Genomic DNA, 16,453 nt, shown 5'->3' on the forward strand with positions numbered 1-16,453 from the left:
ATTCATTGCTGGTGGGATTGCAAAATTGTACAACCACTTTGGAAAGCAGTATGGAGAATCTTTAGAAAATCTGGAATGGAACCACAATTTGACCCTGCTGTCTCACTCCTGGGTCTATACTCAAAGGACTTAAAATCAGCATATTATAGTAATACATATACCACCTCAATGCTTGTAGCAGGTCAATTCACAATAGCTAAACTGTGGAAACAACCTAGATACCCTTCAGTAGATGAATGGATAAAAAATGGTGATATATATATATATATATGTATATATATATATATATATATATATATATATATATATATATATATATAAAACGGAATACTATTCAGCATTAAAAGAGAATAAAATCATAGCATTTGCTGGTAAATAGATAGCGTTAGAGAATATCATGCGACATGAAATAAGCCAGTCCCCCAAAACCAAAAGGCCAAATGTTTTCTGATAAGTGGATGTTGCTCCATCATGATGAGGCAAGGGAAGAATGGAGGAACTTTGGATTGAGTAGAGGAGAGGAAGCAGAGGGGAAAGAGTGTGTGTGTGTGGGAGATGGTGAGATGAGATAGACATTATTACTCCTATGTCTTGGTATGATTGCACAAGTGGTGTGACTCTACATCATGTAAACCAGAGAAATGAAAAGTTGTGCTCCATTTGTGTAAAAAAATAAAATTAATAAAAATGAATGATTAATTTACATAATTACTGCCCCCATCATTCATATTTCTGCAGTTTTCATCACTGGGAGGGGCACAGCTGGCACCTGTTGTATATTCATATACTAGTTGTAATACATGACTGCTTATTGTTATTGGTGTTATTAAATGCTGACTCTGTCATTCCTCTTTTTGTGGGAATTAATGATATATTAATACCATGGCAGGCACCAGGAATTTATTCTAATGCTGTATATTGATCACTATGATTGCTGCTGCTTGTTTTCCATTTTTTTCAGAGAGGGGCTGGGCAGTGACGAGTATACTACAAGTTGAAAGGTAGACACTCTGCAGTTGAATAACACCCACACCTCAGCAAAGTGACAGTGTACCTTCCCTCATGCACAAATCAACACCACTCAAGCTTCAAAAATAGTTTGACACATAGAATAGAGGAGACAAAAACATCAAACAAATGACTAAGTAAGAATGACTAGAAGGAGACATCAGATTCCACACTTGGACATTTTTCCTACAGGAAAAAAAAAAAAGAAAAAAATTCCAAAAAGAAGACTCAAAAAACTTCACTCACTTCAACCTTCTCAATTCAAACTTTAAAAGTAAGGAGGGTAGGGATTGTGGCTTAGTGATAGAGTACTTGCCTGGCATGGGTGAGGCCCTGGGTTCAATCTCCAGTTTAAAATAAATAAATAAATAAAATTTTTATAAAAGAAAATAATTGTCAGCTAAGATTGCTTTACCCAGCAATGCTATCATGAAGAATTGAAGCAGAAATTAAAACTTTCTGTGATAATGATAAAGTAAAATAATTTATGATCACTAAGCCTGAATTACAGAAAATAGTTAAATACTACACAAAAAGAATCTCAAAAACAAACCCCAGAGCTCTCAAATACTCGTAGCTCTCCAGAAAAGCAATTAAACAAATGAAAAGAAAGAACAAATTGAATCTATTAAACATACAAAATTACTAGAATTAACATCTCTCCATAATAACTCTGACTATAAATGGTTTATATTCTCCAATTAAAAGACACATGTGGGCAGATTGTATTTAAAAAAACAAGACCCAATAATACACTGTTTCCAAGAGATTTTTATAGGCAAAGATATCTATAGACTGGAAGTGAAAGAATGGAAAAAGACATCTGATGCAAGTAGAGTCTGAAAACAAGCAGGAATACTAATTCTTGTATCTGACAAACCATACTTCAAGCAAAAATTAATCAGAAGAAATCACATCATTTGCTGGTAAATGGAGTGAGCCCATCCTTAACAAAATAAGTGAAACTCAGAAAGACAAGGATGAAATGCTTTCTCTCATGTGCAGAAGCTAGAGAAGAAAAATAAATTTAAAAAGGAGATCTCATGAAAATAGAAGGGAGATCAGGAAAGTAGAAGCAGGAGACCAAAGGGTGGGAGGAGGAAAGGGAAAGGGGAATGGGGAATGAAGTTGACCAAATTGTACTAGGCGAATTTATGGTGAGGCCACAATGATTTATAACTTTATATATGATTATAAGGCATAAATTTACAAATAAAATAAACAGAAGGGAGACAAAGAGAGGAGAGAAAGGGGATCAGAGGAAGGGAGGTGGGGAAGGAAGAAGTAGTACTAGAGACTGGAATGGAGAAAACTTTAGTATATGCATTTATGAATATGTCAGAATGAACCCGACTATTACTATAACTATAATGTACTAAAAAATAAAAAAAATTAATCATAAGACATGAAAATCTTTGGGGACAAGTGCATGGAGTACTGCATGCATGGCATACACTAAGGGTATCTGAGTGGCAAAGTACTCCCCTTGTGCTAGGCGCATGAGCAGCAAACCACTTACCCCGTGGGCACAGCCCTGGGCATGAGGCTATGTGTTGCAGTCACTACGCTTGCTCCACAGCCCACTCCTAGATTGGTTGCTGAAAGGACAATTGACAAGAAACTGTACTGGTGGCTGCCTGTACTCTGCTTAGTTACTGCCTGAGTATATGTACATGGTAACTGCACAATAAAATCAGACCTGCTTCCTGCTAGGTCTCCAGAGGTCTTGAAGAGCAACTGGATGAGAGTGAGCCCACGCAGAAATCCACTATATATCACTAAAGAGAACAATCCAACAAGAAGATATGATAGTAATATTCATGCCCCAAATATTGGTGTACTTAATTACATAAAAAAAGAAACACTTCTTGACTTTAAATACTAGATAGACACCAGTGTAATAATACTTGGTTTCAGGGCTGGGGTTGTGGCTCAGCGGTAAAGTGCTCCTCTAGCATGTGTGAGGCCCTGAGTTTGAGCCTCAGCACCACATATAAATAAATAAAATAAAGATATTGTGTCCAACTACAATTAAAAAATAAATTTTAAAAAAATAATACTTGGTATTTCAACACATACCTCTCAACATGCAACAGGTCATGCAGATATAAAATCAATAAAGACAATTCTGTCCTACATGATTGTACAAACCAATTGGACCTAATAGTCATCTATAGAATATTTCACTCAACAAGACTGAATACAATTTTCTTTTCAATATCTCATGGAATATTTTCCAAAATAGACTGTATTTTAGAACCTAAAGAAAGTCTTAGCAAACACAAACAACAACAACAACAATAACAACAACAAAAAAAACATACAACTACCCCATGCATCTTATCAGATTATAATGAGTTGATATTAGAAATCAACAATAAGAAAATTTATGAAAACAACATAAATACATGAAAATTGACCAATACTCTTTTTAACAAGGTATGGACAGTAAAAAATGAAAGGAAACATTTATAAATTCCTATAATGAATGAATCAAATGAAATTAAATGAAAACATCGATACAATATCGAAAATCAGACTCCATGAAGGTGATACTAAGAGGAAAGTTTATAGCTGTAAGTGACCACATTTTTTTAAAAAAGAAAGATTCCAAATAAACAGCTAATGCTTCATCTCAAGACCATAGAAAAGCAGAAACAAACTAATCCCAAGAAGAGAAGAGGACAGAAAATAATTATCATCAGAGCTGAAATTAAAATGGCAGATAAAAAAACTACAAAGGACCAAAGCAACATAGAGTCGGTGCCTTGAAAATATAAATAATATCAATAAATCCCTAGTCAAACTAACCAAAAAAATGAGAGAGAAGACAGAAAACAACAAAATTCGACACAAAAAAGGAGATTCATCACAGAAATTGATGAAATCCAGAAAATCATTAGGGACAATTGAAAACACATGTAACAATAAATTAGAAAATCTAGAAGATATTGACAACTTTCTAGACCCATATGACCTACTCAAATTGAACCAAGAGGATAAAGAAAACCTCAACAGAATGATAGAGCAATGAGATTGCAAACAGCAATGAGGTTAAAGCCATAATAAAAAGCCCTCCAAAAAGAAAAGCCCAGGACCAGATGGATTCTCAGCTGAGTTTCACCAGATCTTTAAAGAAAAACTAACACTAATCTCCTCAAATTATTCCATGAAATAAAAAAGAAAGGAACACTGCTAAATTTATTCTATAAAGCCAGTATCACCTTGATGTCAAAACAGATAAAGACACATCAAAGAAAGAAAACTAGAGACCAATACCCTTGATGATTACAGATGCAAAACCATTAATAAAATGTTAGCAAACCACATTCAAAAACAGATTAAGAAGATTGTACACCATGATCAAGTTGGTTTCATCCCAGGAATTCAAGGTTGATTGAATATACCAAGCCAAAAATGTAATTCATGACATAAATAGAATCAAAGATAAAAATAAGTGCAGGAAAAAAAAAGTCAGACAAAATCCATCACCCATCATCCATTTGTATTAAAAACACCAGAGAAACTAAGAACAGAAAGAACTTATCTAAACATCATAAAGGCTATCTATGACAAACCCAAAGCCAACATCATACTAAACAAACAAACAAACAAACAAACAAAAAACCACAAAAAAACGCATTTCCTCTAAAATCAGAAACAAGACAAGGATGTCCATTCTCACCACTCCTATTCAACAAAGTTCTTGAAACTGACCAGAGCAATCAGGCAAGAAAAGATAACTCAAGGGCTACAAATAGGAAAAGAACTCAAACTTTCTCCGTTTGCTGATGACATGATTCTAACCCTATAGGATCCAAAAAACACTACCAGAAGATTTCTAGATCTGATAAATTAATTCAGCAAAGTAGGAGGATACAAGATCAACCTTAAAAGGTAGCTTTTTTATACTCAATAATGAATCTTCTGATAAATAAATCAGAAACAAACACAAAACAAACAAATAAAACAACAAACAAATAAACACAAAACAAACAAATAAAAACTAAAGAAAAATCAAACTAAAGTGGTGAAAGACTTCTATAATGAAAATTATAAAATATTGAAGAAAGAGAATGAAGAAGATACTAGAAGATGAAATGACCTACCATATTCGTAGGTAGGTAGAATCAATATCCTCAAAATGGCCATATTATAGGAATGATAGTAGAAATGAATTACCCCATGTGCATATATGATTACACAACTAGTATAACTCTATATTATATACAACCAAAAGAATGAGAAGTTATACCTCATTTATGTATGATGGATCAAAATGCATTCTACTGTCATGTATAACTAATTAGAACAAATTTAAAACAGGAAAAAAATGGCTATATTACCAAAAGTAATCTACAGATTCAGTTTAATCTTCATCAGAATACCAATAACATTCTTCACAAAACTGGAAAAAAACTGTTCTAAAATTTATATGGAAGAACAAAAGACCCAAAATAGCTAAAGAAATCCTTTGAAACAACAAGAAATCCTTGAAAACAACAAGAGCAAGAAGAAAATATGGTGGCAACACTCCAACCCATTGACTCAGACACTGACTTCCTTAACAAGTCTCCTAAAGCTCAAGAAATGGGATCAAGAATCAGTAAGTGGGATAGTATTAAATTAAAAAGCTCTGCACAGTATACAAAATAATTTAGAGTTTAAAGAGAGATCCTACTGAATGGGAGAAAATCATTGCCAACCACTCTTTGATAGGAAATTAATAATTCAAAAAAAATCTTTAAAAATCTTGCCACACAAAAATCTAATCAACCTCTCAATAAATGGGTGAAAGATCTAAAGAGACATCTCTCAGAAGAAAAAAAATACAAATGACCAACAAACACACACACACACACACACACACACACAAAGACGTTCAACACCCTGAACAATCAGGAAGATACAAATCAAAACACTGAGATTTCATCTCATCCCAGTTAAAATGGCAATCATTAAGAATACAAATGATGATAATTGCTGGAAAGGTTGTGGAGAAAGAGATACTTATACATTATTTGTGGGACTAAAAACTATTACAAACACTTTAGAAAGCTGTATGAAAATTCCTCAAAGACCGAAAAGGAACTACCATATGACCTAGCTATCCCACTCAGTGGTATTTATTCAAAAGAACTAAAACCAGTATACTATAGTGATACAAGCAAACACAGGTATATGATAGCCATATACAATTCACATTAACCAGTTATGAAACCAGCCTAGGTGCTCACCAATAGATAAATGGAAGGAATTCTACTCAACCATTATGTCACTTGTTGGTAAGTGGACCAAACCTCATACTAAGTGAACTCAGCCAAATTCAGAAGTCAAGGATCAAATGTTTTCTCTCATATGCAAAGGCTAGAAAGGAAAAAAAATAATTTTTAAAAGGGGATCTCATGAAAATAGAAGGGATATTAGTAGAGTAGAATTAAGAGACCAATGAAGATGGAGGAGGGAAAGAAAAGTAGAAGAACTGGGAAATGAAGTCTAATAAATTATGCCATGTGTCGGTATGAATACATCAAAATGCATTCCAATTTCATATACAACTATAATGCATTTATTTAAAATAATTAAATAAACAGAAGGAAGATCAATACGGTAGAGGAAGAAGATGGGGAGAAAGGAGGTGAGGGAAGGGGAAAGTACTAGAGATTGAAATGGAGAAGACTATGGTATACACCTGTATGAATATGTCAAAATGAATCCCACTATTATGTACAACTAAACATAAAATTTAAACTAAACATACAACTAAACATAAAATTTAAAAAGCACACTGAACCTGCATAAAAATGGCTAACTTTTATTTTCTGTTATACTCACGAAGATTTGCCTCCACCTGTAGGTCCCATGATAGCATTGAGGCCAGGTTTCATGATCCCACTGTAAAAAAAAAAAAAATACAAATTTATTGTTCTACTTTAAAAGAAGTTATATTCAATTAGACTCTGCATTGAATATTTTCAATGAAAGTTAATGAAACTGTGAAAAGAAACAAGCACAACTCTTTCTTTTCTTCCTTTTTTTTTTTTTGGTGGGGGGATACTGGGGATTGAACTCAGGGGCACTCGACCATTGGGTCATATCCCCAGGCCCCGCCTTTTTTGCATTTTATTTAGATACAGGGTCTCAATGAGTTGCTTAGTGCCTCACTATTATTACTGAGGCTGGCTTTGAACTCGCAATCCTCCTGCCTTAAACTCCTGAGTCTCTGGGATTATAGGCATGCACTACCGCACCCAGCCACCAACTCTTAAGGAGAAAAAAAAAATTGAGTAATAGAAGTCTAGTATACATAGGATATTAACCACTAGTCAGAACCCAGAAGAATGGCTCAGGTCCCTCTAAATTCCTTTCATTTATTCCTTTTTGAAAATTATATCTACAATGTCCAGATTCCTTGAAATAAGTAAGATTCTTTAAAAAAATTTTTTTTTAATATTTCTTTAGATGTTGATGGACTTCATTTTATTCATTTATTTATATGTGGTGCTGAGAATTGAACCCAGTGCCTTACACATGCTTGGCAAGAACTCCAATCACTCTATCACTGAGTCACAACCCCAGCCCAAGTAAGATTCTTTTGACCCATCTCACTCTTGTTACTCTTAACACAGTGTCAGGTATGTAACAGCCTCTGAAAAATGCTTCACAGTATCTTCCAATCACCCTCTTGCTACCTAGTCACTGTAGAAACAGTTAACTAACCATGGATTCAGTTAACTTACTACCACCAGTAGAAATGGTCTTGCTAACAAAATCAAATAGACATCTGAAGTAGAAATACAAAGGATAGAATGAAGCACTCCAGAGGATAAGAAGCCATCACTTGTTCATAACACTCAAGGAAAAATGTAGTACCAACTAGGAAAGGAAACACATCCTCAAGACAGATCATTTCCTTCCTTTTTATGGGTCCAGAAGTGGACTGGAAAATGCTCAGTTTAGAATTAGGAGACATCCCTCCAGTAGGGAACATTTTTAAGGATGTACAAGTTGGAGGAGACACCACTTGTTTTACAAATAAGAGCATGTGTGAGGGTAGAACATTTGGATAGAGTAGGAAGGTGGAAAAGGTAGGACCCTGCTGAGAGCCCAGAAGGCAAATAGCTTGGATTTTATCTTAAAAGTAAGATGTACAGTGTAAATAGAATGAACTGCGGAAAGGAAGTTTAAGGGCTGAGCTTCCAAAGGATACAGAGATTATGAAACAGAGTCCTTTCAAAACCTCAATATCTACACAGTCTTTCTATAACATTGGTAAGGAGGTCAAGATATACTCCACAGAGAAAATGGAATCTGTTCCAAGTGTATGGTCACAGCTGACTGCAATTGTTCTCACATAATGATTCTCACAGAGATCAATCTTACAATTACACAATTGTAACATTGAAGAACTTCCCAACACAACTGTCTCAGAGTGCTTACACCCAAGAGGACTTCAACATTCACTGCCTGTGCTACCTGACCTGTCACAATTACACTTTGGCTGCCGGGGGTTAATTAAGGCAAAATGTACTTTTCACTTTGCTCATTAACCATTAACTGATGTATCTCTCAATAAAACATGAGGAAAAGTATGAATTGGGTTAACCCAGAGCCAGCCTTAACACAGAAAAATGTTATTATTTTGTTGACATTTTCATCTACTATAAAGACACACTAATAATTGGGTAGGTCTGTGGATTTAGATCAGTGGCAGAGTGAGTGCTCAGCATGCATGAGGTCTGGGATTCAATTTCTATCACCCCCCTCAAAAAATCCCAATAATTATATAACCTCTCCAAGTGCATTTACCTATATCTCTTAATGCACCTTCTTTAATAATAGCTACCTACTAATTGCTTATAAAATGACCATAAAAAAACTGTTATTCACTAAGTCTTCACTGTCAGAAAATCTTTCCAGGTTTTTAAGATACTTAGTCAGATAAAGACCAAGAAATTCAGAATTACTTAACCATGAACATGAATATGTTAAAATAATGAATTTACAAGCTCCTAAATTTGGTTGCTTTGATAATAAATGCTAGGATTTTATAGGGGAAAAATTTACAATCCTCAATGAATTGCAATATGAATTCATTCAACACAATATTTAAATTCTACTGTGCACAGACAATACACACTTAGAACATTGGAGAAGAGAACAAAAAAAACAAACAAACAACAACAACAACAAAAACCCAAACAAACCAGATAAACAAATGCAAAACCAAAGCCCGAGCTGTCCTGAATTTCATATCCTTGTCTAGGGATCAGCACATTATAGCTGACCACCACTTCTGTAATTTCACAAAGAGAAGGTTGGGACAGAGCCATCCTCATTGGTTTGAGTACTGTCTATAGCTGCTTTCATGCTACCAACACAGTTTATTTTCATCGCTGTTGTGTGACCATAAAAATGAAAGTATTTACCATCTGGCCCTTTACAAGTGGAGAGTGTTGGCCCATGTTGTAGTCTATGGTCCACTATTCCCTGGTCTCTCTTTCCCAGCCGCCTGTCCATCACCCCTACAAGCCATTCCGCTCTCTAATTTATTGCTTTATAGCATTTGTGTGCTGTGATCCTTCTTCTCCTTACATCATAAAACCTTGCCAATGAGAACTGTGCCATTCTGTTACCAGTTCCATTTCCTTCCCTCCCACATTATGTGCTGCACACTGAATACATGAAATGAAACTTTATTGAGGGATTCCTATCACATCTTTAAGTTTTAGTGGGTAATGGTCAATTCTTTGCTTATGGACAAAAGTTGTCAATGTCATTCTTGGAGTATGGCCAGTCTCCCTACATGCACGTGCATGCACACACATGTGCTCGCACACACACGTATACCCACACACTGTCTTTACTCTCTTAATCTCCATGTGCCTAGCCCTCTAATTCAGGTTTAGGGATTCCGTTGTGTCTTTCAATCCTTCCATCACAACCAAACAGCAAACTGAGAATACTCCAACTTTCTGAATCTGCCTTTAGAAAACAAGTTGTCCGAGAATAGAGGATCTACTTGGAGCCTTGACCATTTTGACCCATGCCAGGCAACTAGTAGGCAAATTTTGTCAAATAAAGAAACCTACATTTTTATAAAGAGAACTGCTTTAAAGAAACAAAAAAATATTGCCAATAGAAAACAAAAATCAAGAGTAGATTGAAATAGAAATATTCTGAGCTGGGTATGGTTGTGCACACCTATAATCCCAGTGACTCAGGAAGCTGAGGCAGGAGGATCCCAGCTGCACCAACTTAGCAAGACTCTTGTCTCAAATTAAAAAATAAAAAGAACTGAGTATGTAGTTCAATAATACAGTGACTCTGGATTCTATCCACTGTGAAGGAGGAGGAGAAGGAGGAGAAGATGAGGAGGAGAAGGAGAAAGAGAGGAGAAGGAAAGGAGGAGGAGGAGGAGGGGAAGGAAGAGGAGAAGGAGGGACAGGGAGAGAAGAATATAGGCATATTCTGCTGAAAAGAAAACTTAGTTACATTCCTCTTTGTTATTTCATGTTTAAATAATATGTCAATATTTTCTATTGGGCTTTCCTTTCCCTTTCCTTCCTTAGTAGAAAGAAGATAGATGTTCTGGATAGAGGTGCAACAACTGCCAGGACCCAGGAGCACAGCAAAGGTGGGAGGAAGTGATGAGACCATTGGAGGCTGGGCAGATGCTTATATTAGGGATTAAGAAAATTGAACAATGGGGCTGGGGTTGTGGCTCAGAGTGCTCGCCTAGCACGTGTGAGGCCCTGGGTTCAATCCTCAGCACCACATAAAAATAAATTAATAATAAAAATGCATTGTGTCCAACTACAACAAAAATAATATTTAAAAAAATAAAATTGAACAAATCAGTAAACATATTAAAAATAAAGAGAGCAAGTTTTCACTTTGTTTTTACCAACATGAAAATGTGAACAAATTTGAGTGTTAGACTAGAATTAGTGTATTAAGAAAAAGTTATGAGTTTTCATTTACACTGATACCTAGAGAAAAAGATAGAAGATCAATAAACTACCAGGATACAGTGGAAGTGACTGTCCCCCACACTCTGCTCCTCTTGCCCCTCCTGTCCAGAACTATGTGCATGTCTACACAGGAGGCATTTTTGAACAAAGTAACAGATGTATGTGTACATGTATTCCCTAGGGGTTTGCATTGAGAAGGCCTTGGAGCAATGACACAGCAATAGCAATGAGCATTCTAAACACCCAGATCTTGGTTTGTAAATACTATCCTCCACAGGAATGAACATTAGCTGACTCCAGGTCTGGCAGGGTCATTACACAGTTAATCTGGAACTCCTTCTGTGCCAAGAAATACTGAAGAGTGTCAGAACAACTGAAAATAATGAGGAAGTAGGAATTCACCCTGAAAAGTCTCCCACAAACCTTTCCTGAAAAAAATCTGGAACAATATGGTATCAAAATAAGTGACAATCATGAAGCACTACACTGAATGCTTTTGAATGAAATACAAACCTATGAATCAATACACGAAATGAAAGAAGAGATGATTAATGAAGTTTTTCCCATTGGAAAAATCCAAACTATGAAATGATTAAAATTTTAAAAAATCACCCTTTAGCAACAACAATTATTGCTGATTTAGACAAGAGTTATCAATGGGGGCTGAAGCTGGTGAGTAGAATTTTTAAAAGAAACAGGATTCTGGAATAATGTCAGAGCATCTCTCTTCATAATAATTAAGAACGAAGAAGAAAGTAGTGACATTATGGTGAAGTTTGGCAGATGGCAACATGATCTGGAGACCAATTTGGACATCACCTGTAGTCGGTTAGGACTAGAAAATACTACGTTGGACAAGACAGAAGAGAAATGATGTGGTAGTCAGTCACCTATGTGAGAATCAGGGTGATAGGAGGCCCTCAGGACCATTCCTGCCTTCATTCTGAGGCTACATATGTCCTCTATTGCGGCCAGACCACAACTGGGTGATTATTCAGGAAAGGATCCTTTCTGAAAAGTAATGCTGAAGGAGTTGAGGATAATAAAGCATCACATTAGGGAGATAAGTGCACTAAAATAGTTTCAAAAACCAGTAATAATGATAGACAGAAATTAGTGATTGGAGTGCAACGTGGAAAGCAAATCTTTATGCTTATGCAGGTTTATGTTCAAAATTATATCTATTTTTAATTATTAATTTGAAAATATCTCAAAGAATATAATGAATTTCTCTCAAAATTATAGGATATGTGCATATCTACTAAAACAGATACGTATTTCGTACATCTTGGTGAGGGAAAGCTCAAGTGGTGGGTTAGAGACAAACTGAGCACAAGGGAAAGATTTTTCATAAGATAGTAAAATTACTTATCATTTCTCCTGATCAAATTTTGTTTATCTTCTTCTTCTTCTTTTTCTTTTTCAAGAGGTTAGGAAAAACAAAAATACAAAAGAACATCAAGATGCTCAACAGCCTTTTTGGAACCACTTTGATGCAAATTGGACTATCAAACGTTATCAAAAATACAATATAAGAGCAGCAGTTCCCACAGCCTTTCTACTTATCTGAAGCCAGCACAGAGGAGAAAGATTTAAAACATAGCAGCCCCAGACTGGATAACCTGTCTCATGGATACCTTAACCAGAAATGTGAGCAAGCATGAACTCCAATCCTAGATGTCATTTAAACTATGAAAATTGAAAGAATCCCAAAAGTTGAGGGGCTGGGGTTGTGGCTCAATGGTAGAGTGCTTGCCTCACATGTATGAGGCACTGGGTTCAATTCTCAGTACCACATATAAATGAATGAATAAAATAAAGGTCCATCAACACTAAAAAATATTTAAAAAAAAAAAAAAAGTTGAGTGAACTTATATGAGGCTAGTAAAGCACAAGACCTTTGCTGAGAGGCACACATTCAACCATAAACATGTGAAGCTTTGAGCAGAAGAGACATTAGCCAGAAATAACAAGCCAGAGGTACAGGGAGTATGGTTCAGTGGTATAGTTCTTGCACTGGGTTCAATCCCTGGCACCAAAAAGAAAAAAAGAAAAAGAAAGAAAGAAGAAAGAAAAAGAAAAAAAGAAAGAACAGAAAATATAAAGAAATAAGCAAAAAGAGCACAGTTTACATTTTACATCTATTTAACCTGCACATATTAAAATCATATTACCTTCTACCGGTTTCAGTACAAAATATGAAAGAACCAACATTTTCTTGGTTGTTATGTTTCACAAAAAGCTCACCAGCTTTCCCTAAGTCAATTCTATCTAATAGTATAGCAAAGGATTAAAGCCTACCATCCACCATTCCTCTCCTTATTCTCCTATTCAGGATTGCTTAACCAACACAAGACAGAAATGCCAAGAAAGAAGCAAGACAGCAGATGTACTGCCTGGAGAAAGAATTAAAATAATTCCAAACTTTGAGCATAGAACCCCTGGCTTCAATCCATTCAACTCTCATATTCTGATCACCTTTCTCCCTATCACACTCTCACAAAAATTCTACCTTATTTTGTTACTCCTTATCCTCTGAAGGAAGTTGGCTGCTATTAACAGAAAAGACCATAGTGTTACGCAAAATATCCAAGAAAACAAGATAAACATCTGATTTCACATATGTCGCAGCCACACCAGGTCAAAGGATTACTTTATAAGCACTCCCCAGCCTTGGAAAGTCAGGAAAATTCAAAAAAGATGCTTGCTTTGACTAGGAGCAATTATTTTCCCCACTAAACAATAAATGAGCAAACAAACAAAACCACATGGTCTATACTGTCTAAACAAACCCAAATTCACTTCCTGTCACCAGAGAAAGAAAACACAGGTTCAGTCTTAAAAACAGCATACTATAGGGACACAGCTACATCAATGTTTGTAGCAGCACAATTTATAATAGCTCAACTGTGGAACCAACCTAGATACCCTTCAGTAGATGAATGAATAAGAAAATATGGTATATATACACAATGAAATATTATTCAACATTAAAAGAGAATAAAATCATGACATTTGCAGGTAAATGGATGGAGTTGGAGAATATAATGGTAGGTGAAGTTAGCCAATCCCCAAAAACCAAATGCTGAATGTTTTCTCTGATATAAGGATGCTGATTCATAATGGGGTTGGGGCAGGGGGAGCATGGGAGAATTAGATGAACTCTAGATAGAGCAAAGGAGTGGGAGGAGAAGGGAGGGAACATAGGGGTAGAAAAGATGTTGGAATAAGGTAGACCTCATTACCCTAAGTACATGTATGAAGACATGAATGGTGTGACTCTACTTTGTGTTCAACCAGAGATATGAAAAATTGTGTTTTATATGTGTAATATGAAATGTAATGCATTATGCTGTCATATATAACAAAGTAGAAAAGAAAGAAGGAAGGAAGGAAGGAAGGAAGGAAGGAAGGAAGGAAGGAAGGAAGGAAGGAAGGAAAGAAAGAAAAAGAAATCAGAAAAATGTTGACACCCCTAATAGGCAGCATCTGTGAAGTCACTGAGGTACCTGGTAGTGAGTAGGTTCTATAGAAACACTTATTTCCGTCCCACTCTAGCTCCCACTTCAATACCACATTCTAAATTCTAAATTTTTGCTGGATAAAAAGAATGAAAACTGTAATTACTGGGTGACTTTAAAATAGAATTAACTGCATTTTTTTAAATCCCAGAGTATCATCACTTTACACTTCAACTGCGTAACAACTGCATAATAGTTCTCTTATGTTTAAATATTTTCTACCAGTACTCTTATCTAGAGAAAGCATTAAGTAAATTGCTACAGCCTGTGAAGTTTTATAAATAAGTCATTCATTTAAAGCAAGTCTATTTGTCATTGGGGGTGACCACACACATCTGTATTGCCACTGACTCAGGAGTCTGAGGCAGCAGGATTGTCAGTTTGAGGCCAGCCTTAGCAACTTAGTGAAACCCTTTCTCAAAAATCAAAAAGAACTGGGGATGTAATTAAGTGGTAAACTGCCTCTGGATTCAATCCCCAGTAACTTCCCCCACCAAAAAAATTAAAAAGACAGTTCTATTTGCAAAGCAAAACACTATCACAATATATGTCATTTCAACCTCCTTGCTACTAGAATATAAAGGGAATAAAGTGCACAAGTACCTAAAAAGTGTCAGGCTCAAAAGGTTCACCAGCAGATCCTCTGTTTAATAGAAAACTAAAGCTCAAAGCTTACAATTATATCATTACAATCAAAAAGCAATAAATCACACAGCCGGGTTCACTTCATCCAATACACAGGGAAAACTAAATGACACATTATGTGGGGAAAAATAAATAAGACATTAATTATCCAACTCTCAAAGAAAACTCAATGCACATGGCAAAATAATTTTTAAAAATAGCATGTAAAGTCTTTTCAAAGTTAAACATATACATAAACAGGTGATCTAATCATTTCTGTCCTAGGTTAGTCAAAAGAAATAAAGGCATGTGTCAACATATCTATACAAAATGTATACAAAAAAGTTCATAACAGTTTATATGTAACAGGAAAAAAACCTGGAAGTTCATTGTAGATCAATAAAGGGGCCATTTAAAAAGTTCATGCACGTACTTGATATCGGATAGAATTTCTAACTCTTCTTTACTCTGACCAGGTAGAAAGCCATGCTTCACTTTTACTCGATAGCAGATGTCATGAAAACTCAACACAGCCTCCTCAGTAGATGTCCTCAGGGCACTGGAAGTTATCCCAGGCAGTTCATCAGTGTTTCTTTGTAACATCGGGATACAAATCTGATCATCACTGGAAGCCATATAGAGAGTTTATGCCTTTCTGTGGAGGGAAAATCAATGGTAGGTTGAAAGGGAAAAAAGATTGTAAATCCTAGACAAAAATACTGTTGAACCATGCCACAAAGAAAAGACCACCAACTCCAATTTAAACCAAATGAAAGCAAGCTTCTGTACACAAGAGCTGGCCAGCAGTTTTCTCACCTGGAAAAATAGGGTCAGAGAACAATGGCTGGTCTGATTACAGGGAAGTTTTTATAGCACAAAAAGTTAGAAGAGTGGGGTGGGTCTTGGGAACTGATAGTTAACAGGGTTATGGAAAGCATAATACAAGGGCAGAGAGCAGGTTTATGATCTCCATTGTTTAACATCTAAAGATAGGGAGCAAACTCAAAAGTAACTCCCTGAAGTACCAGCTGCTCCTCATTAATTTTTCAACATCAAAATTAATGAAGAGCAGCTGGTACTTCAGGGAGGATTGTTATCTGGCCAAGGAGAGCAGGGCACTGGTAAGTTCAAAGTTTGGGCAAGAATCCCAAGCAAGTTCTTAAGACATCAAATTATGGTCAGGTCAAATAGAAATTTTAGAATTTTACAGTAAAACACAAATGTACTTTTCATGACTTTGTGATGAGATGATTCCCAATCTTAAAATGGAATTAGATTGGGTTCATTATCCCCCTTGTCTTATGTGTCCCTTTCAAATCTTAGATA

The 16,453-nt window shown here is 35.7% G+C and overlaps 1 protein-coding gene across 1 annotated transcript in view; it reads right to left on the reverse strand.

The window, feature by feature from the left end:
• The window catches only part of LOC114083021 (broad substrate specificity ATP-binding cassette transporter ABCG2-like), a 65,681-nt gene that overhangs the window by 32,831 nt on the left and 16,397 nt on the right, over positions 1-16,453 (reverse strand). Inside the window, 2 exon segments of the mRNA XM_071614568.1 lie at positions 6,844-6,903; positions 15,561-15,782. Coding sequence (XP_071470669.1) covers positions 6,844-6,903; positions 15,561-15,763 — 263 coding nt within the window. The 5' untranslated portion in view covers positions 15,764-15,782.

Source organism: Marmota flaviventris, chromosome 7, assembly GCF_047511675.1.
Source record: "Marmota flaviventris isolate mMarFla1 chromosome 7, mMarFla1.hap1, whole genome shotgun sequence".
NCBI lineage: Eukaryota > Metazoa > Chordata > Mammalia > Rodentia > Sciuridae > Marmota > Marmota flaviventris.